This window comes from Diaphorina citri, unplaced genomic scaffold, assembly GCF_000475195.1.
Source record: "Diaphorina citri unplaced genomic scaffold, Diaci psyllid genome assembly version 1.1 scaffold90, whole genome shotgun sequence".
In the NCBI taxonomy this organism is placed as follows: Eukaryota; Metazoa; Arthropoda; class Insecta; order Hemiptera; family Psyllidae; genus Diaphorina; species Diaphorina citri.
Window position 1 is genome coordinate 335,832 of NW_007377527.1, and position 25,367 is coordinate 361,198.

General features: G+C 38.4%; 2 protein-coding genes across 3 annotated transcripts; both read left to right on the top strand.

Moving 5' to 3' along the window:
• Window positions 1–4,141: 4,141 nt before the first annotated feature.
• Window positions 4,142–24,786, top strand: LOC103524287 (serine/threonine-protein phosphatase 6 regulatory ankyrin repeat subunit C-like; the record flags this gene model as incomplete). Its single annotated transcript, XM_026833371.1, has 6 exons — window positions 4,142–4,147; window positions 13,984–14,114; window positions 16,135–16,393; window positions 22,984–23,127; window positions 23,600–23,770; window positions 24,592–24,786. Coding segments are annotated over exons 2-6 (847 nt in total), but the record flags the coding sequence as incomplete, so codon positions are not given.
• Window positions 17,894–18,884, top strand: LOC103524271. 2 transcript variants are annotated; one of them, XM_008489285.2, is made up of 2 exons: window positions 17,894–18,489; window positions 18,623–18,884. In XM_008489285.2, the coding sequence occupies exons 1-2, from the start codon at window positions 18,044–18,046 to the stop codon at window positions 18,636–18,638; spliced, it is 462 nt and encodes a 153-aa protein (XP_008487507.1). In that variant the 5' UTR covers window positions 17,894–18,043; the 3' UTR covers window positions 18,639–18,884. The 2 variants fall into 2 exon arrangements, with proteins under 2 accessions (XP_008487507.1, XP_008487504.1); XM_008489282.2 differs by having other exon boundaries at window positions 17,894–18,375; window positions 18,491–18,884.
• Window positions 24,787–25,367: the final 581 nt, after the last annotated feature.

Below are 25,367 nucleotides of genomic sequence, written 5' to 3' on the forward strand. Positions count from 1 at the left end.
CATGGACAGTACTTACTATAACATGGACAGTACTTACTATAGGCAGCGCAAGGTATTCCCGTGTACGCGTGAGTAGCATGGAAGCATCGGTATGTGCTATGCGTACAGTGGAACGGATTTTCCGGGACGTGAATGTTTTCCAGGACTGTTTTCCCGGCTCGGGTCCGCTTCAGTTCCTGAGTGAGTTTATCGTAGTCATCACTGGATTTGATGCGAGGGATGAGCTTCCTGCAGGAAGATTGCTGGAGGAGTCGCAATTGATCTGGAACAGGAAAAGATTTTTTTTATTAGGAGGTTTGACAGAGGGAACTGTAACTGCTAAGGTCTTATCATCCCGAAATCGAAGAGAGAAGGAAGACAGGATAGGAGAAAGCCAGCCGTTCCGACAACGAACATTATCCGTTCAGGATAAAATCAGCCCCGGGCGGGAGTCGAACCCACGGCCTACAAGGCAGACGCGCTATCAACCAAGCTAACTGTGCTGGCCTCTTTGTGTTTTAAATGTACACACATTTTCAAAGGCCTGCCATTCACTATCGGGTAGACCTATCAGGTACGGCTAAAAGGGTCCACCTGTCAGGTCTACCTGATACCTGATGAGCACACACACTATCAGGTAGACCTGACAGACAGACCTGAGCAGGTTTACCTGATAGTGAGTGTCTGGCCCAAGTTTCTACACTAATTTCCACCACAATTCTTACCATAGCGTGCCGTCCCGTCCGTAGCTTCGGTTTCAATAACTTACCGTACAAGTAGCGTTCAAAATGTTTAAACGTATAGATTCCATCATATTGTTTCAGGCCCACAATAAGGCCTGCTTTCTTGTAATCGTCCACCAGTCGTTTCACCAGAACTTGTTCGTTAGATTTCCCCGCTCTGATTTGCAGCCTTTTCAATTCCAGAAGCTCGTGAAATATTCGACGTTCCAAATGATATCTGCAAGAGAAAACAGAAAGGCATCGATTGTTTCTTGTATTGCAATTTCTTCAATTGCATTGTAAACTAGATACTTAGAGGGAACTGTAACTTTTGAAGTCTTATCGTCTCAAAATCGAAGAGGATAGGATTAGAGAAAGTCAGCCTTTCCGCGAACGAACCTTGTCTGTTTAGGATAGAGTTCGCCCCGGGCAGGAATCGAACCCGCACCCGTGAAGTACTTTAACTATTCTAAGGGGATGTTTAGCTTTCAGTAGAGTGCTTAAACACGCCATATCTCCAACGGGTTTTCCGATTTTGATTAAATTTGGCATAAATATTGAACACCTCTAGGACATTAGTTTGTTCGTTATGTGTATTTTGGGATGGATCGGGTCTATTCTATCGTTTTCTCTTTAAGATAAGATATTGTTGTTTTTTTTTTTTTTTTTTTTTTTTTTTTTTTTTTTTTTATTTTTTTTTTTTTTTTTCGAATGGATATAGCTGGAAAGTCAAACATAGTTAACTATCAACGTCTACCGATCATTGCGGTCAATGGCGACATTGTATCAAAAGTCAGCAAAATAGGTAGTACTAAAAGATATAAACGGTAGCAATTAAAGTCATGACTGGGTGACATCCACTTAAAATTATTGTTAACTCACTTGCTAGTTGCTCGTAGTGCCGCTGTTTCGCTAGTTAATCTATTGGCAGGAACTCCGCCATGTAATTGTAAAAATTTGGCACATCCACGATTGTTTTTGTACAGGGCAGCATCCAGGGGGGTCATCAGCTGACCTTTGTTGGTTCGCATCACGGGATTTACCAAACAGTTTTGATCCAGAAGCAACTAAAAAAAGGAATTTTAATTGTGTTAAGCATAAATGCTTGTCACAAATATGATGTTCCCCGCTTAATAGACTACGCTAAATGTTGTGACTTGACCTGGATTCGAACCACCAACCTCCAGATCCAGAGTCCACCGCACTAACCCGACAGTACTTACCATAACATGGACAGTACTTACCATAACATGGACAGTACTTACTATAACATCGACAGTACTTACCATAACATGGACAGTACTTACTATAACATGGACAGTACTTACTATAACATGGACAGTACTTATTATAACATGGACAGTACTTACTATAACATGGACAGTACTTACTATAACATGGACAGTACTTACCATAACATGGACAGTACTTACTATAACATCGACAGTACTTACCATAACATGGACAGTACTTACCATAACGCACTAACCACTACACTACTGAGTTTTACGATGTAGGCTTGGGGTAAGTTAAGATTAAGAACAAATGCAATTTCGACCCCTTCACCTCATCGATCGACGAGGTCAACTAAAAGTGAACACAGCTTTAAAGTTGGTGCCTCAAAATTACCCCCAATCCACCCTGCCTAGGCACTAACCACTACACTACTGAGTTTTACGATGTAGGCTTGGGGTAAGTTAAGATTAAGAACAAATGCAATTTTGACCTCTTCACCTCATCGATCGACGAGGTCAACTAAAAGTGAACACAGCTTTAAAGTTGGTGCCTCAAAATTACCCCCAATCCACCCTGCCTAGGAAAATGAAATTAAATTATTTATGTAGAATTAAAATTGCTGTTGTTGTAGCGGCTTTAGCTTTCGCCGAATGGTGATGGCATATTAAAGAGAAGATATCTTTTTGTATCTGCCATACACCGGGGTGATGGTCTCTAGCCATGTTTAATAGACTCGTCCTGAACCGCAGTCAACCATCGTGAGGACTTGTTCTTCAAAAGCAGAGAGAACCCTTTGAAGAACTGCCAGTTAGCTAGGCTGGTTAGGGTTAGCTGTTCTCCTCCCTGTTTATAGTCCCATGTGTACATCTACTTTAACGATTTCTCTACCCACTAGTTCTTCATGAATTTTCTTAGACATATCTTTATTGTATTGTTCTTGCTGAATGGCTGAAGAGATGTGATCTAACCTAACCTAGATGTGCTACAGCGCGGTACACCGTGGTCAAGTCTGCTGTTTCGGATTCTGTGTAGTGATAAGTACTAGGGGGGCGGGACACAATACTGTGTGTTGCTAAAGCATGGGTGGGGAGGGAACACAACACTGTGTTATGCTAAAGCATGGGTGGGAGAAGACAGAATACTCTGTGTTATGCTAAAGCATGGGTAGGGAGGGGACATAATAGGTGGGTTCAAATCCCAATGTGGCATGTAAAAAAATACAGGTAGAGCATTCTATGATGGTAGTGAGTTGAGGGAAATCTTGGGCTCATACCCCATAATGGCATGTAAGCAGGTAATGGGGGTTGGTAAATGAGTAATCGATAGGTACCTATGAGTTTTGAGTAGGTCCTTGTCAGTAGACACCATTTTCATATAAATAAATAAAATTAAATGAGCTTTTTTTTTCATGGGTGGGGGAGTCTAATCGTCCATAAACACTAATTGTTCCCTTCTCTCCTTCTTTAAAGGTGGATAAGTGTGAGATGCCTGTCTGAATCCATCTTTACCCCCAGGATGACGATTCCGGAATGCCAATCTGCCTGCAGACTTCCAGACCATCTTCAGACTACCAGACCATCTGCAGCATATTCAGTACAGGCACTTCTATACACTGCACTCTGCCCCAGTCCTTCAGGATCACCGCATCAGGAATCACAGTACCTAGGATAAATGGTTGGTGGTGGGACTTTTTTTAAGCTGTTGGGTTTACTCGTATGTATGTGAGGAGATCTATGAGAAAATGGCTGTTTTGGTCATCGAGTACCAAAATAATCCGTTCATCCTTCCTTATCCTCTACTAATACCTGGATTCACAGTTGACTGCTGACAGGTACCTTTCCTAGGGACAGCATCCTGTCAGGCAATTGATAACCCAGGTATTGGTGGCGGTTGTTCTAAACTTCTGTAAAACGACAGTTTACCAAAAGGTAAATTGACGTTTCTATAGGACGTCGAAAACAGCTGTCCTAGTCTGCTCACGAAACATGGATCATCTGTGTTACATTTCGGGCTTTGGCTAGCTGATGAGGTCTAATAAGTCCGAAACAGCAGTTTTCAACTCTTCTTGTATTATTTTTTGGTGTTCATTATTGAAATAAACTTCTTTTTCTTTTGTTCAGGTCATGGGTCCAATCAGCTGTGAACACTTCTTGGAACATCAACTTTGCTGCAACTCTGGCCTGGTCCGAAAGCGATGAAATTTACACTGGGTATTTTGAGTATAAGGTCATCTCTTTTTAGCCCGTCCTTCCTTTATTATTACGATAGTAATAAAAAGGTATAAGGGACGGGCTATTGTATTCGCTTCGGTGTCGTCTATCTGTCACTCTGTCTGTCCCCGTAGAAGGACTTATCCAAACCTGGTCGACCTACATACATATATATCAAATTAAAAGTCTTTTTACCAGGAACACAAAAATGGTGGTGCAAATTTTGTCCAGTAAACCAAAAAACTTGGGGATTTCTTTCACATTTTCGTACAGGTGTGTGAGATTTTTTTCTCTACACGCGTGTACTGACGTTCGGATTTTTAACGCGTGTACTCACAGGTTAACATCTGTCTTACCTTCTCTCCATCGGGGCACAGTCACAAACAGCTTATTTCGCCAGACTTCCATTCCGACCGGCAGGTTGTTTTCCGGAATGAAGTTCTTGGAAATTTTGGCGTACTGTCTAATCTTTTCAGTAGGATACTCGTAGTCCATTGTCCGCCATTGAAACGCCAGTTGTAGCTTGCGTAAACTCTGGCTTAAACTGACAGCTGAAACAAAGAGATTATACGGCCAGCGCCAGCGCAGCGTTGTTAGCTTGGAGGGTTGTGCGTCTGCCTTGTAAACTGACTGCTAGATCGCGATTTTTGCGTACGTTCTCTCAAAAGTGAAGTTACGTTCTTGTTAACAGCTTAAATGTACGTTCTTGGAACGGCTGGCTTTCTTCTATTCTGTCCTCACTTCGATTTCGGAACCTCGTTTGTCACAGAAAAAAAACTTCGTCTCATTCGAGCTATGTATTCTACATATTTTATTTTCGGTACAAAAATTACCTCTCATCATCACCATCCTGTATAACAATTGAATTAGAAATGAGGTACCCAGTCTTCCTATTTTACTATTGGTATCTAATAGACTCGCAATTTAAATTGTAAGTACCTCTAGTTCACAATGATATCATAACACACCTACTTATATCTCGTACAGGGTGTCCAAAAATTAACGTAACATACTATTTTCTAAGAGGTTTAATAGGCGGAACTGTAACAACGGCACGGCGGTCTTATCGTCTCGAAATCGTGGAGAGAATGAAAACGGGGTAGAAGAAAGCGAGCAGAGCCGTCCCGAGAACAAAGCTTATCTGTTTAGGTTGTTTAGGATAAAATTTTCCCCAAGTGGGCACCGGACCCGCGGTCTAGCGCTATTAAAAGGCATTCCAAGCATCTTCAATTAGATATCACAGTTTTTAGTCCGTCATTCCTTTATTATTACAATAGTAATAAAAAGGTAAAAGGGACGGACTATTGTATTCGCTTCGGTGTCGTCTGTCTGTCTGTCACTCTGTCATTCTGTCCCCATGGAAGGACTTATCCTAACCTGGTCGACCTATATATCAAATTAAAGGTCTTTTTTTTGGAAATGAGTGGAGATATCATTTTCACAGTAAATTTCATATTGGTGGAGATGCCATTTTCACAATAACATGTCAGTGAAGATTAGATGTAGGGAAGTGTAACAACAGAGGTCTTGTCGTCCAGAAACCGAAGAGAGAAAGAGAACAGGGAGTAAAAAGAAAATCGTTTCGAGAATGAACCTTAACTGGACACCTTAATTCACCCTGGACGAGAATCAAACCAGCGACCTAGCGCTTACAAGACGCTACCTTAGAACTTAGAAGCTAACTAGGGGGGCGGATTTTATCCTAAACAGATAAGGTTCTTCTTTCTCCTATCCTGTCTTTCTTCTCCGCTTATTTAGGGGTTCTTCTATTGTAACTTTTACAATATCTCAAACCGTTTAGTCGGTATAGCTGAAAATCGCAAAAAAAAAACGGTCTAAAACTGCCAAAAAGCGGTCAAAATACCGCCAACCGCAGCACCTATCTCAACCAAACGTTATATCCTTGTCGCATTTGTGAACTACATACCAAATTTCAAGTCTCTAGCTCATACCATTTCCGAGATATTGTCAAATTACACCGATGCCCGCCAAAAAGCGGTCAAAATGCCGCCAAGCGTTGCATAGATCTTAACCAAAAGTTTCGTGTCGCATTCTTGTCACACTTGACAGCTACATACAAAATTTAAAGTCTCTAGCTCTTACCGTTCTCGAGATATTTTGTTTACGGACAGAAGGACAAACAGACACACGGACCAATGGCTGAAACTTTGTATTTAGGCTCTAGGGACCTCAAAACGTGTTTGGGCACTAAAAACTGACCATCGAAAATTTGACCCGATTACATTAGGTACCTACTTTCCTTCCTATAGGATAAGGAAAGTAAAAAGAACGCGTAAATCTGTCAATTTGTCTTGATTCTTGGTGTCATAAAAACTCCATTCCTATAATAGATAAAGATATAGGTACCTAATAAGTACCTACCTAATAGTAAGTTTAAACCAAGGAAAATCATTAGGCTATTAGCCAAGACACGTGTAAGGCACAAGACAAAATAGGCCAAACTTGATAAAGAAAATAATACAATTTTGCGTTTCCAATTCCAAAGGGTTAACCCTTAATAAGGCAGTGGTAGAATGATTACCACTTCGTTTTTCGCGCCTAAAAGTTTTCAAATGATTTTTTTCCCAAATTCAAAAATGTTTGTTATTTTTTATTATGTAAACGTGTAATCACCACAAGTTTGTTTTGGAAGGAAAAGCATTTCATAATCAATGCAGACTTAAAAACGTTGTTTCTTGGACTTTTAATCCTATTAACAGCTTAAATGTACGTTCTTGGAACGGCTGGCTTTCTTCTATTCTGTCCTCCTCTTTCTTCGATTTTGAGTTGATAGGAACTCCTTTTTTAACAGCCCCCTCTATAAAACATCTTGATAAAAAAAAAAAAATAAAAAAAATATAGCTAAAATCAAAGAAGACTTACTCACCTGTGTATAATAAAATAAAGGACTTCAGTATCATGACAGCAGAAAAAGAAATGAAAACTCCAAGTCCAAAATTTTTAAAATTTTATAAATAACAAAACAACAATAATTGAAGGTAGATTTGAACAACGACCAAAGGAGCTTAGTGCTCGTATAACACAAAATTGACAATGGGTAGATCGACACAAATAATTTTCGTAACATCTTAAATGTACGTTCTTGGAACGGCTGGCTTTCTTCCATTCTGTCCTCCTCTTTCTTCGATTTTGAGTTGATAGGAACTCCTTTTTTAACAGCCCCCTCCATAAAACATATTGATAAAAAAATAGCTAAAATCAAAGAAGACTTACTTACTCACCTGTGTATAATAAAATAAATGACTTCAGTATCATGACAGCAGAAAACGAAATGAAAACTCCAAGTCCAAAATTTCCAAAATTTTACATTAAAGTTTTATAAATGACAAAACAACAGTTGAAGGTAGATTTGAACAACGACCAAAGGAGCTTAGTGCTCGTATAACACAAAATTGACAATGGGTAGATCGACACAAATAATTTTCCACCGATCTGGAAGGAGCTTTTAATAAATATGTAATCAACTGATCACACTTACCCGTATCGACTTTACATCGACTATTAGGTACCTACTTAATTAACTTTATTAGGTAGGCATGTATCAAGTATCATGTTTTACCATCGCAGGTGGGACAATTTTATTTTTATTTCATTTTTCCATTTCACAATTTTGTACCGAACAATAAATGGATACTCGTATCTGTATAATTATTTAATTAAGTAAAAACATAATAAGGAAATAGCATAGGGAATTGTATTAAAGTTGAAAGTGGGGTGGTGTTGCTACACCTCTACAAATGCAATTCAATCAAAGTGATAGGAAGAAAAATCTGGTGTGAACATCACACGACTTTCCTTATCCTATTGAATGAAGGGTAATGACTAATGAACTCATGACTATCAGCTAGTTGAGGGTGATGAACTCATGACTATCAGCTGGTTGAGGGTGATGGAATAAAAAAATGGGGCTTAGGAAAAATACATTGTGCCAACTGGGAGGGCGAAACCAGACGTACTTATTTAACTAATAATAATAGTGTTATTTTTTTCAGATCTTTGCCTCAAGAGCTCAGTTATTACAGCAGTAGTAACGAGTGATACTCCTCAAAAAACGGTCTAAAACTGCCAAAAAGCGGTCAAAATACCGCCAACCGCAGCACCTATCTCAACCAAACGTTTAGTGTTATATACTTGTCGCATTTGTGAACTACATACCAAATTTCAAGTCTCTAGCTCATACCATTTCCGAGATATTGTCAAATTACACCGATGCCCGCCGATATTGTTTTGCCAAACCTCAGGGTTAATTTTATGCCTAATATTCAGTTATTCTTCTTTTCAGGTTGTGTGCCTGATGTCTGACTACATCTTGCCCGAGGATGACCATTATGCCAAGCTGTTTCCAGACTTCCCGCGGAAAGTCCTGAAGATCACCTGAACACGGCATTCAATTCTGGCATCATTATCACTATAAGTAGATGATTCACATTCTCTATAGTGATAAGTACTAGTGGGAGGGGACAATTATCCGGGTAGGAGAGAGACGGTTCTCTGTCACTCTCCAGTTGCGTTGGCAAGCTGTTCACCTCATAATCCTGACCCTGAATTTCACCTCATAATCTTGGCAAACTCTGGCGTTCCTTTACTCCAGCTAGAAGCGATCAATGAAAAAGCTTGCTATCTTAAAGGTAGATAGGTATTCCCGTGTACAACTGCATAGCTATCAAAATAAGTGTTTGTTATGATAGCAGAGGGCTGACTCTTGAAGGAAATATTTCGTATCTATTTAGTTTTCTACGCTTTTTTGGGTGCTATCTTGTAACTTTTAGGTCATAAGAACGCAGTGTTAATTTACGTCGATTTTTATTCTATAATTTTGACCGATTTTTTTCATCCCCTTTTAACTATCTAAAATGTAATTTTGTGTGAAAAATTCAATTTGTGTTTTGTAGAACTAATATCAAGCTAGTTTTGATTTTTATATTAAATTAATGGGAAATATTATCTAGGTATTTTATATCCATTTAAAATTGCCATGAAATGGAATATAAACATCTAGAACTATCTATCTACTTGTTAACCCTTAAGTAGGAACTCTTTTAAGGACTAAGGAGTGGCCTGTGATTTGTGATTGTTTTTAATGATACTCGGTAATCTCTATACCTCTATCTATATACTTACTTTAAAATGGTTTCATATTATGTTACCCCTGTAGCTAACTGATAGAAAAGACGTGGTTTTTCTTATGAATTAGACCAAAAAAGGTAAGTAGCTTTTTTTCAAAAAAAGATATTTAAAACATTATTGATCAACACGCATCTTTCTCATATCAGAATCTATTCATAAAGAGTAGATAGGGTAGGTAGCTCCCATCTACTTTTTTTTTTTTTAGTCCTGATAGTGGGAACTGTAACAACGGGGGTTTTACCGTCCCGAAATCCAAGAGAAAAGGAGGACAAGATAGAAGAAAGTCAGCCGTTCCGAGAACGAATCTTACCTATGATTTTTCTCTTCGATTTCGGAAACCGAACCCTCAACCTAGCGCTTACAAGGAGGGCGATACTATCGCCCATCTAATAAGGGACATACAGGTCAGTGTTATATATGTACCTACTCATAAAATAATTATGTTTACGAGTAGGTACCTCCCTGTACTATTTAGATCAGAACGATTAGATATGAATCCCAATTAACCCTCAACCTAGCGCTTACAAGGAGGGCGATCTACATATTTTTCAAGCTAAAAAGGCTGACTATCGCCCATCTAATAAGGGACATACAGGTCAGTGTTATATGTACCTACTCATAAAATAATTATGTTTACGAGTAGGTACCTCCCTGTACTATTTAGATCAGAACGATTAGATATGAATCCCAAGCAGAGGAAAATTCTGTTTAATTTGCTCGTTTCGACAAATAACAGTAATCTCACTAAAAAACGTCTAATCCCTCGTTCTCTGCGTTCTAGCTGGCGTTATCATGGGACACAGGCATCAGGCATCTAATTTCCTTTTTTTTTCAGGTCAGTGTTATACCTTATTTCATTTCTTCGGAAATTACCTTTTTCACCTTTATTTCTCTCATTCCAAAACTTAATCGCAGTTATAAAAGAAGAAAAATCTCGTATTAAAAAACAAGTCGTGTTCATTCCGTGACGAAAATTCTCAATGTCGTTTCTTTCTAATCTTCTCCCATAGGTAAAAATGTGAAAACTATTAAGTTCGTCTCGATTTACAAAATATTTGTCCCACTTTCGAATTCTTAAATAGAGTAGCTTTGGAGCACCCCAGTCCCCTCCCCTACTTGCACATTCAACATTCATCATGATTTTAAAATTATGTAGAATGCTCATTATAAGGTTCGTTTTCGTTCTCGGAACGGCTGGCTTTCTTCTATCCTGTCCTCCTCTCTTCGATTTTGGGACGATAAGGCCTCTTCTTTGTTCCTTTGTTCTATTAAAAAAAAAAAAAAACAACACTACCAACAACAACAACATATTTTATTATGTGTTTATTATCTTTTGTACAAAAAAAAAAGAAAAATGGTAGGTACCTAGCTATAATTAGTTATACATATAACTTGCTAAAACTTAGTAAACAGGATTATTCCTTCGTCGCAGGTAGAGTGATGTAGACGGGAAAAACGTTTGCACGAGGATAGTAAAAAGTGACACAGGATTTTAAATCACTTATCATGTTTAAGCTTGGAGCATTTAAAACAGGAAACTAGGTCACAAGACACAAGGGCGATAAATTTATGCCTGAGAAATAGCCAGGTGAAAATTAAACTTTTTAAACTTGGAACATTAGAAGAATCTAGATTAAAAAAATATATCCTGCAATGAAATAATAGTCCTGTTAATGTGTTTGTTAACTTCTGAGAATGCTTCGAGACCATACCTACCTGAATAGTCTCGGAGGTTCACAAACATCTAATATAGGGTTGTAGACTATTAGTGGATGTGCAAATGTGCCACAGATCGAAAATGGTGGATGTGATCTCCATATTTCTATCAAGTAATATGACCTTAATATTCACAATGTTTCATACTACTGTAGAACATTAGTTTCTCTGTGTCTAATCGGTCTCATATTATGCAACGTACCTACAAAGGCCTAGCCCAACTACTCATGTAATATATGAAGGCTTCTCATATTACAAAACTGATGCACACTATATACAGGGTGCGCCAGAAAAACACTGAAAACGGCTCAGGTTAGGTTGATGTCATCATTTCCAACAAGGTTCTGTGGGTCATTTTCCTAACTTGGACCTCGTTACCGAGAAAAGTCCAAAAAACCACTTTTTAAAAAATCACAGACCTAGTGTCAGTTTTTAGATCATAACTTTTTCATTTTAATCGATAAATTGTTTTTGTTAAAACCACGAGCCAGAGCACAAAATTTTGATCCGAATAGACCTGATCTCCGATTTCCAAAGGTCAGGTTTGATGTGTTTTTTCAAGTTCGAAAAATATTTACCTTGTTATGTACGATTTTTACGTTACCAAACACGCGGATTTTGTCCGAAGAAATTTTGGAGCACAGATCTCCATCTTTCTCCATCTTTGGCGCACCCTGTATAATTAAAACTTCAACTACTCGAGTATCATTTCGGTGTCAGCTTTTCCGTCACGAGAAACCGCGAATTAGCCTCGTTATTTCGCCTGGATTTTCCCCGAGACAGTTTGATGAGTTTACAACCAGAAAATCACTGATAATGGCTCAGGGTATAGGTAGATGTCATCATTTCCAACAAGGTTCTGTGGGTCATTTTCCTAACTTGGACCTCGTTACCGAGAAAACTCCAAAAAACCACTTTTTAAAAAATCACAGACCTAGTGTCAGTTTTTAGATCATAACTTTTTCATTTTAATCGATAAACTATTTTTGTTAAAACCACGAGCCAGAGCACAAAATTTTGATCCGAATAGACCTGATCTCCGATTTCCAAAGTTCAGGTTTGATGTGTTTTTTCAAGTTCGAAAATTTTTTACCTTGTGTATGATTTTTACGTTACCAACACGTGGATTTTGTCCGAAGAAATTTTGGAGCACAGATCTCCATCTTTCTCCATCTTTGGCGCACCCTGTATAATTAAAACTCGAAAACTTCAACTACTCGAGTATCATATCGGTGTCAGCTTTTCCGTCACGAGAAACCGCGAATTAGCCTCGTTATTTCGCCTGGATTTTCCCCGAGACAGTTTGATGAGTTTACATAGTCCATATAGCTGACCCGAAGACTAGGTCTGACTGCTCATTCAGGTCAAGGGCCAAATTCAATGGCTTCCGGTCACGAAATGACCTTCCAATGAGTTTCAGCTCTGCCTCTTTCACAAACCCCTCTTTTCCACCCTTTTCAACCTCAAGATTTCTTTTACATACCTTACCCAGGACCGTACACAGCCTACCCGACCCTAGGACTAATTTTATTCCAATAATGGGCCCCTCCTTGCAGCGTTTTTTTTTTTATTTTTACAAAAATATGTACTATGTACCTATACCTACCTACTTAGGTAGTGTTAGCTAAATTGGGAATTGCTGGTTCCGGGCAGTCTTACGGCCCATACACGCTTATCTGTATCGGACTGTGGGTGACGGAAAGGAAATGGATTCGCAGATTTGTATGAGCCTAACCCATCTTTTGGGGCATTTACCCCTACAGCTAAGTTTAAGAGTGGGCTTTTTGTGAACGGATAAGTGTGCGTTGACCTTTAAGGAGCTCGAGTCCGGGGCAAATGGGGCCAGATGAGCCCCCTTGTAATTGGCCCTGTGACCACACCACTCCACCTCCACCTACAGTTCTCTAACCACCCACCCATCCCTCTTCCCATCCATCCCATCGTCCTGAATTTCCATGTCCACTACTAACGTAGTCGTTTACGTATTTTCTTCCAAGTGGACTTTGAAAGAGTACTTCAGCAAAAGCTCTTGGCCTTTCAGTCTTCTTCTGGTCTTCTTTGGGAGCAAAGAGTACTCCAGCAAAAGCTCTTGGCCTTTCAGTCTTCTTCTGGTCTTCTTTGGAAGCACAAACTTTCCGGAGTGTACCCTTTTGTAGTTATTTTTAACCGATTTTGGCTGTTATTTTACCCTTTGAAGTTTTTTTTAATGATTTTACATGCTATGATAGCTTACTTATAAGACCTAGTTATTTTACTACCCTGCCCAATTTCGATTTGTGATCAAATACGGATAAGTGTGCGTTGACCTTTAATGAGCCCGAGTCCGGGGCGAATGGGGCCAGATGAGCCCCCTTGTAACTGGCCCTGTGACCACACCACTCCACCTCCACCTACAGTTCTCTAACCACCCACCCATCCCTCTTCCCATCCATCCCATCGTCCTGAATTTCCATGTCCATTACTAACGGAGTCGTTTACGTATTTTCTTCCAAGTGGACTTTGAGAGAGTACTTCAGCAAAAGCTCTTGGCCTTTCAGTCTTCTTCTGGTCTTCTTTGGGAGCACAAACTTTCCGGAGTGTACCCTTTTGTAGTTATTTTTAACCGATTTTGGTTGTTATTTTACCCTTTGAAGTTTTTTTTTTTTAATGATTTTACATGCTATGATAGCTTACTTATAAGACCTAGTTATTTTACTACCCTGCCCAATTTCGATTTGTGATCAAATTTGTTGCCAATCAGAAAAGTTCCTTTATTATTTGCGTGAAAAATGGATGCGAGCTTTCATTCGCCAAGAAAATCTTCCCTAAAATCTCCAGGTAATGGAAAGCGCTTAGATTTTTTTTTAATGCTTTGAAGTTCCTGATGTTAGTTTTTTACGTGAGCTACTAGCAGGTAATCCAATAGGTATTTAATTTCTTCGCATAAACTATAATACGCGAATCAATAATTTGGTTATTTTTTGTGTGTGCAGAGCCCAATTTGGTATGGGAAAATGGTTCGTTTGACAAGAAAGTTCATAATACAATGGAGGGAGCTACATCTCTCATGTACGCTGCTCAGCAAGGTAAAGATGCTGAAGTGAAAGCCATCCTTGCAAGTCGGGTAAGTTTTATTAGCACATTTACCAGGAGGGTGTATACTGTACGTATAACTCCATGGATGTATAACGTCGTAACTATAATGTTTGTTATTTTTTATTATGTAAACATGTAATCACCACAAGTTTGTTTTGGAAGGAAAAGCATTTCATAATCAATTAATCGTCAGCTCCCATGGCGTAGTGGTCACTGCACTCGCCTTGCACGCGGGAGACCCGGGTTCGATTCCCGGCGGGGTCAAGAAATTTATGTTTGTTATTTTTTATTATGTAAACATGTAATCACCACAAGTTTGTTTTGGAAGGAAAAGCATTTCATAATCAATGCAGACTTAAAAACGTTGTTTCTTGGACTTTTAATCCTAAAATGTTCCAAAAAATGACTTTTGGTGTGGGTGTAGGTAGTTTGGAAAGCGCCTCTTTAATTCCTGAAAGGAATGTTGGTTTACTTTGTACATAACGTGGTAGCATTTTCTTGTCATTTTGTTACCTACTTATACTAAATTCATTATTATTATTATTTTTAAATCTATTTTAATCCGTTTTAAAAATTAATAAAGTGTATTCACTAAACTTATTATTATTATTTTTTTAATCTGTTTTAATCCGTTTTAAAAATTAATAAAGTGTATTCTTAACACCAATAATTTATTAAAGTTGAAAGTGGGGTGGTGTTGCTACACCTCTACAAATGCAATTCAATCAAAGTGATAGGAAGAAAAAAATCTGGTGTGAACATCACACGACTTTCCTTATCCTATTGAATGATGCTTATTTAGGTGTTCTTCTATTGTAACTTTTACAATATCTCTAACCGTTTAGGCGGTATAGCTGAAAACCGCCAAAAAACGGTCTAAAACTGCCAAAAAGCGGTCAAAATACCGTCAACCGCAGCACCTATCTCAACCAAACGTTTTGTGTTATATCCTTGTCGCATTTGTGAACTACATACCAAATTTCAAGTCTCTAGCTCATACCATTCCCGAGGTATTGTCAAATTACACCGATGCCCGCCAAAAAGCGGTCAAAATGCCGCCAGGCGTTGCATCGATCTTAACCAAAAGTTTCGTGTCGCATCCTTGTCACACTTGACAGCTACATACAAAATTTCAAGTCTCTAGCTCTTACCGTTCTCGAGATATTTTGTTTACAGACAGACAGAAGGACAAACAGACAAACGGACCAATGGCTGAAACTTTGTAAAACGTGTTTTGGCACTAAAAACTGACCATCCAAAATTTGACCCGATTACATTACCTACTTTCCTTCCTACAGGATAAGGAAAGTAAAAAGAACGCGTAAATCTGTCAATTTGTCTTGATTCTTGGTGTCATAAAAACTCCATTCCTATAATAGATAAAGGTACCTTATTCGCGTGTCCAAAATTGTGAGATATCCTGTTCACTAGCGCAGTTTATTTTGTCCAACATTCTCAATGTCCCCCTATCCTTGGCTTGTACGAGTGTCCTTTCCTAGTTCTTCGTTTAAACTAAGGAAAATCATTAGGCTATTAGCCAAGACACGCGTAAGGCACAAGACAAAATAGGCCAAACTTGATAAAGAAAATAATACAATTTTGCGTTTCCAATTCCAAAGGGTTAAGCACGTGTCACGTGATGATTTCCTCTTTCGAAAGGGGTTAATGTAAATAGTAATGTTAGTACGTTTCATACAAAGTCCCTTCCGATATACCTATGTCTATTGTACCCTATATTTCTACCTTTACTCCTGCTAGAAGCGATCAATGAAAAAGCTTGCTATCTTAAAGGTAGATAGGTATTCCCGTGTACAACTGCATAGCTATCAAAATAAGTGTTTGTTATGATAGCAGAGGGCTGACTCTTGAAGGAAATATTTCGTATCTATTTAGTTTTCTACGCTTTTTTGGGTGCTATCTTGTAACTTTTAGGTCATAAGAACGCAGTGTTAATTTACGTCGATTTTTATTCTATAATTTTGACCGATTTTTTTCATCCCCTTTTGCAATATTAATTCTACATAAATAATTTAATTTCATTTTCGCAGCCAAATGCGGTTCGAGAGCGTGACCGGACTCGCAAGACTGTACTGCACTACTGTGCGGAGAACACCATTCTGTCGTGTGCGGAGACCATCCTGGAGGTAGCTCCCGACCTAATCGAGGCCGCGGATGAAGATGGCTACACGCCGCTCCATCTGGCGGCCATAGCCGGCAATGTGCCGCTCATTCACACACTACTAGCACATAGAGCCAATGTGAATTCACAGGACAATGAAGGACATTCGGTGGTTCACTGGGCGACAGGTAAGTCTAAGATTTTATACATATACATGGAGGGGATGCGGCGTTATATACAAGTAGTTAACTTGAAAATACTGACTCACTCCTACCCCTCGCACCCTATCCCTAAATCACTCTAGTGGCTTTAAACACCTTTAAGGAAGTCCTCTAGTGCAGTTGCACTTACAAAGGAGATTTTGATAAGATAGTTATGCAGCCTACAGCAATGCGTCTCGACATAAAATTATTGCTACCCCTCGCACCCTATCCCTAAATCACTCTAGTGGCTTTAAACACCTTTAAGAAAGTCCTCTAGTGCAGTTGCACTTACAAAGGAGATTTTGATAAGATAGTTATGCAGCCTACAGCAATGCGTCTCGACATAAAATTATTACTCACTAATAAGGTGTTAACGACAGGTAATTTAAAAGGAGGTAGGTACATATACTTTTGAAGGATATAAAACTATTTAAAATTACTGACGTCAAAATTGATGGGAAAAGGAGGGCAATGCGTCATAGCCAGAATGGCACCCATCCATTTCAGCAAAGAGGAAAAAAAAGCAAAAGAAAAAATAATCAATTAAAACTATATTGAAAAAGTTATTAAAATGTTTATGCCAGAAACTACTTGAGTTTTTTACACGAGCAACTTTTTTCGCCAGCATCACATGAGCCATCAACACATCAGAAAAAAAGTGATTAAATACTTTTCTCTTCTTTAGTTATTTCCTTTTTTCAAACTTTTTAATACTTTGAATGGAGCATCCAATGTTTCATATTTTTCTTCACCTCTTGTTTGCTAAAGTGAAAAAATCCTTAGCTCGAAAGCTCTAGAGTCCAGAGGATCTCAGATTAAGAAGCCTACCAAAGTGATTATTACCTTATAAAATTTATAAGCTTAAAAAAGTTCGCAACTTTCGTATCCAACTTTCTTTACTAATATGTAGGTTCTTTTTCTTATAAGTAGGGATGATAATAAACCTCCTAAAATGGGTTCACCGATGGAAGACCAAAGCTTCAAGGTTAAAACCCCTCTCAAACAAACAATCATTAAGGAGCGCCGTAGGTGTCCGCCCCGCTAAGTCAAAACAACTTGACACCACAACTACAAACATACTAACATACTTACTACCTAACGCTACACCCAACACGTAGCAAACATTTTCAATCTCACACCACTGCCCAATGGCGACAAGGGTACATCATAGTCACACTTAACTTGATGGATTGTGAATTGGCATCCATTAAAAAAATGCAATGCAGTTAAATGGTATTATTTATCACAATTTTCATTTCACATCAAATTGGTAGGTACACCTACACACCTTCTTTATTGGTTAGTGGTGAGACTACAAAATGAAACTACGTCATGGAGACATGGGCTGGCTTGTATTCTCATTTAACGAGACACTTTCAAAATTTAAAATCTCACGCGTAATTTTTCAAGTTAAAATTCCCTCATTATCACTTCATTGAAACACAGGATTCGCTCTACATATGTTATTCATTCTTAACATTTAAAATATCACGCGTAATTTTTCAAGTTAAAATTCCCTCATTATCACTTCATTGAAACACAGGATTCGCTCTACATATGTTATTCATTCTTAACACAACACATACACATACACACACAAGTTCAGCCTGGCCAAGATAAGCAAACACATAGAGAATGAAGTCAGATAGAATGAGAGCAGGTCAGAAGGTGTACAGTTGCGAGATTCACGATAGCAAGAAACAGAAAGTTAGACGAAAAAGTCGTCCGATGATTAGCGACCGAGAGGTTGAAGCAGATCTACGAGTGATGGCGGATTATTATGAAGCCAAACGGCTTGAGAGATTATCGCGCCCTGTGGGGAAGGAGAAAGACACGAAGCCCAAGAGTGGCAGGTCTAAACCAAACGTTACAGATATGTACTTCCATAGATTTGTCAAAGAATTGGAAAAGGATGAGAAACTACGCAAACAGATTAAAGTAGCATCCGCCAATCGGGTCCAGAAGGACTTCAACAAGTTTTGCGATGAACCGTGTTACACGCCGACAGTGTGCTCATGTGTTTGTAATCATAGAAATAACTCGTTCACAAGAACTAGGAAAGGACACTCGTACAAGCCAAGGTTTCAACAAGTTTTGCAATGAACCAAACGTTACAGATAAACCGTTTTACACGCCGACAGTGTGCTCATGTGTTTGTAATCATAGAAATAACTCGTTCACAAGAACTAGGAAAGGACACTCGTACAAGCCAAGGATAGGGGGACATTGAGAATGTTGGACAAAATAAACTGCGCTAGTGAACAGGATATCTCACAATTTTGGACACGCGAATAAGGTATTTTTTGTGACTCACTGAGATCATGGCTTACCAAGGTATACTCGTATTGTAATTCCTAACCTACAATCGATAAATGGGAGTGTTAATGACAAGAAAATGCTACCACGTTATGTACAAAGTAAACCAACATTCCTTTCAGGAATTAAAGAGGCGCTTTCCAAACTACCTACACCCACACCAAAAGTCATTTTTTGGAACATTTTAGGATTAAAAGTCCAAGAAACAACGTTTTTAAGTCTGCATTGATTAATTGATTATTGTAAATGCAATTTCTTTGTGTTATTATGTCACAACTTTGGTGCTCACTGCAGCATTGTAGGATTTTTCCCAATACATATCTCAATAATCCTAACAACCAATGTTTACCACAAGTAATGGCACTTTGTTTCCAAATAATTATAGGACTCCCTCGGAAATCCAAAGAGTTGGACAACTAGTACCTAGCTAGTAGACAAAAAGGTAATATGAAGATAAAGATTTTGGTCAGAAATCACTCCAAACTACAACTACAGACCTACAATTTGCGAGTATGCATTGCAATGATAAAATTGGTGGAGATGATGGCACTTTATTTCCAAATAATATTACAGGACTCCCTCGGAAATCCAAAGAGTTGGACAACTAGTACCTACCTAGTAGACAAAAAGGTAATATGAAGATAAAGATTTTGGTCAGAAATTACTCCAAACTACAGCTACAGACCTACAATTTGCGAGTATGCATTGCAATGATAAAATTGGTGGAGATGTCATCACCACCTTACTTTGAGATACACTTTTAAAATTTGTGTAAATGCCGTGTAACTATTTGTGTATGCAATGTGCAACATTAAAAGTATTGGTGGAGATGACACATCTTTGTTGGAGATGTTATCATCACCTTCCTGGACTTATACGCTTTTGAAATTTGTATGACCGCCGCATAACTAATTGTGTATGCAACTATGCAATGTGCAACATTAAAAGTATTTGTGGAGATGATACTTCAACATATCAACAACCTTTCACCATAGGACCCTTCTTAGGTAATTATGAGTTGAAAAATTTCGTAAAGTAAATTAAGAGAAGTTTACCACCTTTTCTTTCACATTAATCGCAGCCCTTACAGGTGCCCTATTTTACTGTATTTTGTGTGCATACTTGCAGAGAGCCTAAAGTTTAACGAACTTGAAAGAAAGTTTATTTCTGTTCTTAACCTTCGAAGTGCCAAGAGTCAATTAAATTACCATTTTCTGCTCAAATATTAATAACAGATTGTTATCAAAGGTCAGTGAACAAAACACGAGCACTCCTGCCTAAGGGTGAGAGTGCGTGCGTTTTCCACTTCTGAATGTCAAAATTTCTACCTCATTTTTTGTGGCACTCCTTTTCTTTCAACTTTCCCTACCCCCTTCTCTCTATATCCCTTTCCCTACCCAATTTCCCTTGCATAATTCCCTCCCACCGTCTTTATTTTCCCCCGCCCCTCAGATTTGAGCTATAGGGATTTCCATGGGGGGATTAATACTCCATATTTTTTTCTCAGGGATTTTTTATAATTTTTTCCGTTGCGTGTTTCCGAAGCATTTTGAATAGAAAAAATAAACCTGATTTATACGTAGAGCAGGCGAGATTTCGCGTCAGATATAGACAGTAATAAACTACTAAGTATCATAGGGTAAACTATCAGGTCCTTTTGAACTTGGAAAGGCAAGAAATTATACACAGACACTTCATAAACGATTCTAGAGGTCATTTTCTCTGCGCCCTGTTATTAAAGGAACAGACAATAGATCATCTTATTATTTTCCTTTGATCCTTTTGCACGAGGTTTTCCATTGACCTTGGCCTTTGCCATTTAAGTTTTAGCAAATTAGCATATTGTGCTGTAAAAGCCTTTAACTTTCGACCGTTGTTGTGCTTTAACTTTTACTCGAACGAAAGTCAACAAGCGTCATGCAATTGGAATAGCTTTAACTTACGTCTACCTACATATGTATGTAGGTATGTGTTTCATGACGACAGTTAAGCCTTTTTTGTTCCTATAAACGATAGAAGAAATGCAAGTAGGTAAGGTATAGTTATACCTACTGAGTAGGTACTACTAAGTAGTGCCTCAAAAAAAAAAAAAAAAAATGGCATTAGAAAAAAAAAAAAAAGATTCAATTAAATTACCATTTTCTACTCAAATATTAATAACAGATTGTTATCAAAGGTCAGTGAACAAAACACGAGCACTCCTAAGGGTGAGAGTGCGTGCGTTTTTCCACTTCTGAATGTCAAAATTTCTAGCTCATTTTTTGTGGCACTCCCTTTCTTTCAAACTTTCCCTACCCCCTTCTCTCTATTTCCCTTTCCTTACCCAATTTTCCTTGCACAATTTCCTCCCACCGTCTTTATTTTTCCCCGCCCCTCAGATTTGAGCTATAGGGATTTCCATGGGGGGATTAATACTCCATATTTTTTTCCCAGGGATTTTTTATAATTTTTTCCGTTGCGTGTTTCCGAAGCATTTTGAATGGGAAAAACAAACCTGATTTATACGTAGAGCTGGCGAGATTTCGCGTCAGATATAGACAGTAATAAACTACTAAGTATCATGGGGTAAACTATCAGGTCCTTTTGAACTTGGAAAGGCAAGAAATTATACACAGACACTTCATAAACGAGTCTAGAGGTCATTTTCTCTGCGCCCTGTTATTAAAGGAACAGACAATACATCATCTTATTATTTTCCTTTGATCCTTTTGCACGAGGTTTTCCATTGACCTTGGCCTTTGCCATTTAAGTTTTAGCAAATCAGCATATTGTGCTGTAAAAGCCTTTAACTTTCGACCGTTGTTGTGCTTTAACTTTTATTCGAACGAAAGTCAACAAGCGTCATGCAATTAGAATAGCTTTAACTTACGTCTACCTACATATGTATGTATGTGTTTCATGACGACAGTTAAGCCTTTTTTGTTCCTATAAACGATAGTAGAAATGCAAGAAGGTAAGGTATAGTTATACCTACTGAGTAGGTACTACTAAGTAGTGCCTCAAAAAAAAAAAAAAAAAAAAAAAAAAAAAAAAAAAAAGGATATGTGTATAATTTCTTGCCTTTCCAAGTTCAAAAGGACCTGATAGTTTACCCTATGATACTTAGTAGTTTATTACTGTCTATATCTGACGCGAAATCTCGCCTGCTCTACGTATAAATCAGGTTTATTTTTTCTATTCAAAATGCTTCGGAAACACGCAACGGAAAAAATTATAAAAAATCCCTGAGAAAAAAATATGGAGTATTAATCCCCCCATGGAAATCCCTATAGCTCAAATCTGAGGGGCGGGGGAAAATAAAGACGGTGGGAGGGAATTATGCAAGGGAAATTGGGTAGGGAAAGGGATATAGAGAGAAGGGGGTAGGGAAAGTTGAAAGAAAAGGAGTGCCACAAAAAATGAGGTAGAAATTTTGACATTCAGAAGTGGAAAACGCACGCACTCTCACCCTTAGGCAGGAGTGCTCGTGTTTTGTTCACTGACCTTTGATAACAATCTGTTATTAATATTTGAGCAGAAAATGGTAATTTAATTGACTCTTGGCACTTCGAAGGTTAAGAACAGAAATAAACTTTCTTTCAAGTTCGTTAAACTTTAGGCTCTCTGCAAGTATGCACACAAAATACAGTAAAATAGGGCACCTGTAAGGGCTGCGATTAATGTGAAAGAAAAGGTGGTAAACTTCTCTTAATTTACTTTACGAAATTTTTCAACTCATAATTACCTAAGAAGGGTCCTAGTATGGTGAAAGGTTGTTGATATGTTGAAGTATCATCTCCACCAATACTTTTATTGTTGCACATTGCATACACAATTAGTTTTGCGGCGGTCATACAAATTTCCAAAGCGTATAGGTCCAGGAAGGTGATGATAACATCTCCAACAAAGATGTGTCATCTCCACCAATACTTTCAATGTTGCACATTGCATACACAAATAGTTAAACGGCATTTACACAAATTTTCAAAGTGTATCTCTAAGTCTCAAGCAAGGTGGTGATGGTATCTCCAGATCTCCACCAATTTTATCATTGCAATGCATACTCGCAAATTGTAGGTCTGTAGTTGTAGTTTGGAGTGATTTCTGACCAAAATCTTTGTCTTCATATTACTTTTTTGTCTACTAGCTAGGTAGGTACTAGTTGTCCAACTCTTTGGATTTCCGAGGGAGTCCTATAATTATTTGGAAATAAAGTTCCATTACTTATACTTATTTACTTGTTATAATTATTACCTACCTATGTATTTTATTTTTTTCAGTATGCGGCGAGGTAGAAGCGTTGGAAACAGTTCTGTCAGCGGGAGCCGAACCCTCGACCCCTGACATACACGGCGGTTACCCTATCCACTACGCATCTCAGATGTGTGGCCATGCTTCCGAAATGGGTAATGACGTGCGAGTGGGTGAGTGATGGTTCGAATCCCTGTAGATATTAATTAAATTCCTCGTTTACTGTTAAGACAGAAACTACCTATTTAACGCTTCTAGTACATAATTATTACGACAAGAGTACATCCCATGTTCATTTTTATCCTATAGGTATTTGATTAAAATCATTACGAATAGATTGCCCTTCCGAGTCTTCTTGAGCTGAAAAGGATTTTCAACATAGAAGCAATGCAACGTTTCCTCGTTGTACTGTCAAGCTTTTCGAAATCTAAGCTAGGTGTCCGGATTTTAGCTAAATCCCCTTTTGGGGTGAGCTATTCATCTCAAACGAAAGTCACAACTTTTTTTTACATTATTTTTTAAACAACCTGATTCGTTTTCTAGTTTCTACCCTTGCTAGAGAACCAAAACCCCCAATCAAAATCTGACCGTTGTTATGGGCGTGTGTTTAAAGGGTGTCGATAATATGGCCACTATTTTGTCCAGGCTTGGCAGTCCTGAAGGTTCTCCTACATCACAACGTTGATGTCAATGTGGTAGACAAAGATGGACGCCAGCCCATTCTGTGGGCAGCTAGTGCGGGGAGTTCAGACGCCATACTGGCCCTGGTCAAAGCCGGAGCCAATGTGGAAGCACATGACAAAGATGGACTAACAGGTGAGACATGAGAGAGAGAGATAAACAAAGAAAAAAAGGAAGAATGAGATAATATATCCGACAATTTTTTTGAAAGACACCACAGAGAGAAAGAGAGAAAGATTTCTAGGATACCTACCTGTTTTTGTTTTTGTTGTAGCGGTTTAAGGTGTAGCCGAATGGTGATGGCAGAATAAAGAAAGGATATCTTTTTTTCTTCCATATGACAGCCCTCATCCCCATCAATTAATCAATGCAGACTTAAAAACGTTGTTTCTTGGACTTTTAATCCTAAAATGTTCCAAAAAATGACTTTTGGTGTAGGTGTAGGTAGTTTGGAAAGCGCCTCTTTAATTCCTGAAAGGAATGTTGGTTTACTTTGTACATAACGTGGTAGCATTTTCTTGTCATCGAGCGAGCGAGAGAGAGAGAGAGAGAGAGAGAGAGAAAGAGAGATTTCTAGGATACCTACCTGTTTTTGTTGTAGTTGTAGCGGTTTAAGGTGTAGCCGAATGGTGATGGCAGAATAAAGAAAGGATATCTTTTTTTCTTCCATATGACAGCCCTCATCCCCTTCTTGTCATTACACTCCCATTTATCGATTGTAGGTTAGGAATTACAATACGAGTATACCTTGGTAAGCCATGATCTCAGTGAGTCACAAAAAATACCTTATTCGCGTGTCCAAAATTGTGAGATATCCTGTTCACTAGCGCAGTTTATTTTGTCCAACATTCTCAATGTCCCCCTATCCTTCCTCATCCCCAGGTAGAAAATACCTACGTGTTAGCTCCCCTTCCCAAACAACATACTTATCGAACCCGGATCTTTCTGTATTCCAGCTCTCCACTGTGCCGCCAGTCGCGGTCACCGAGAATGTCTGGAGACGCTTATAACCCTGTGCGGGGCAGATGTGGACGTTATAGACACAAACGGATGTTCGGCCCTGTTCTATGCGGTAACCCTGGGGCATGCCGATGCTACGACACTACTTCTGCAATACGGAGCCACGCCTAACCGTCAGGATAGGAAAGGACGCACGTATGTGACTGAGCTTTTTTACTTTTTCCTCATAAGTTGTTTATTGCCAATAATAGGTACGAGTACCAGTGGCGTAGCGTGGTCTAAAGTCAAGTGTAAGGCGTGTAGTGCACTAATTTCCATCACCATGCACATTACTACATAAGTCACGCACATGCTTCTTCATAAATATTTAAAGTCAATATTTAAGGGTATTTAAAGATGCTTGTTGATCAATAATGCTTTAAATACCTATCCTTTTTTTGAAAAAAGCTACTTACCTTTTTTGGTCTAATTCATAACAAAAACCACGTCTTTTCTATCAGTTAGCTACAGGGGTAACATATGAAACCATTTTAAAGTAAGTATAGATAGAGGTATAGAGATTACCGAGTATCATTAAAAACAATCACAAATCACAGGCCACTCCTTAGTCCTTAAAAGAGTTCCTACTTAAGGGTTAACAAGTAGATAGATAGTTCTAGATGTTTATATTCCATTTCATGGCAATTTTAAATGGATATAAAATACCTAGATAATATTTCCCATTAATTTAATATAAAAATCAAAACTAGCTTGATATTAGTTCTACAAAACA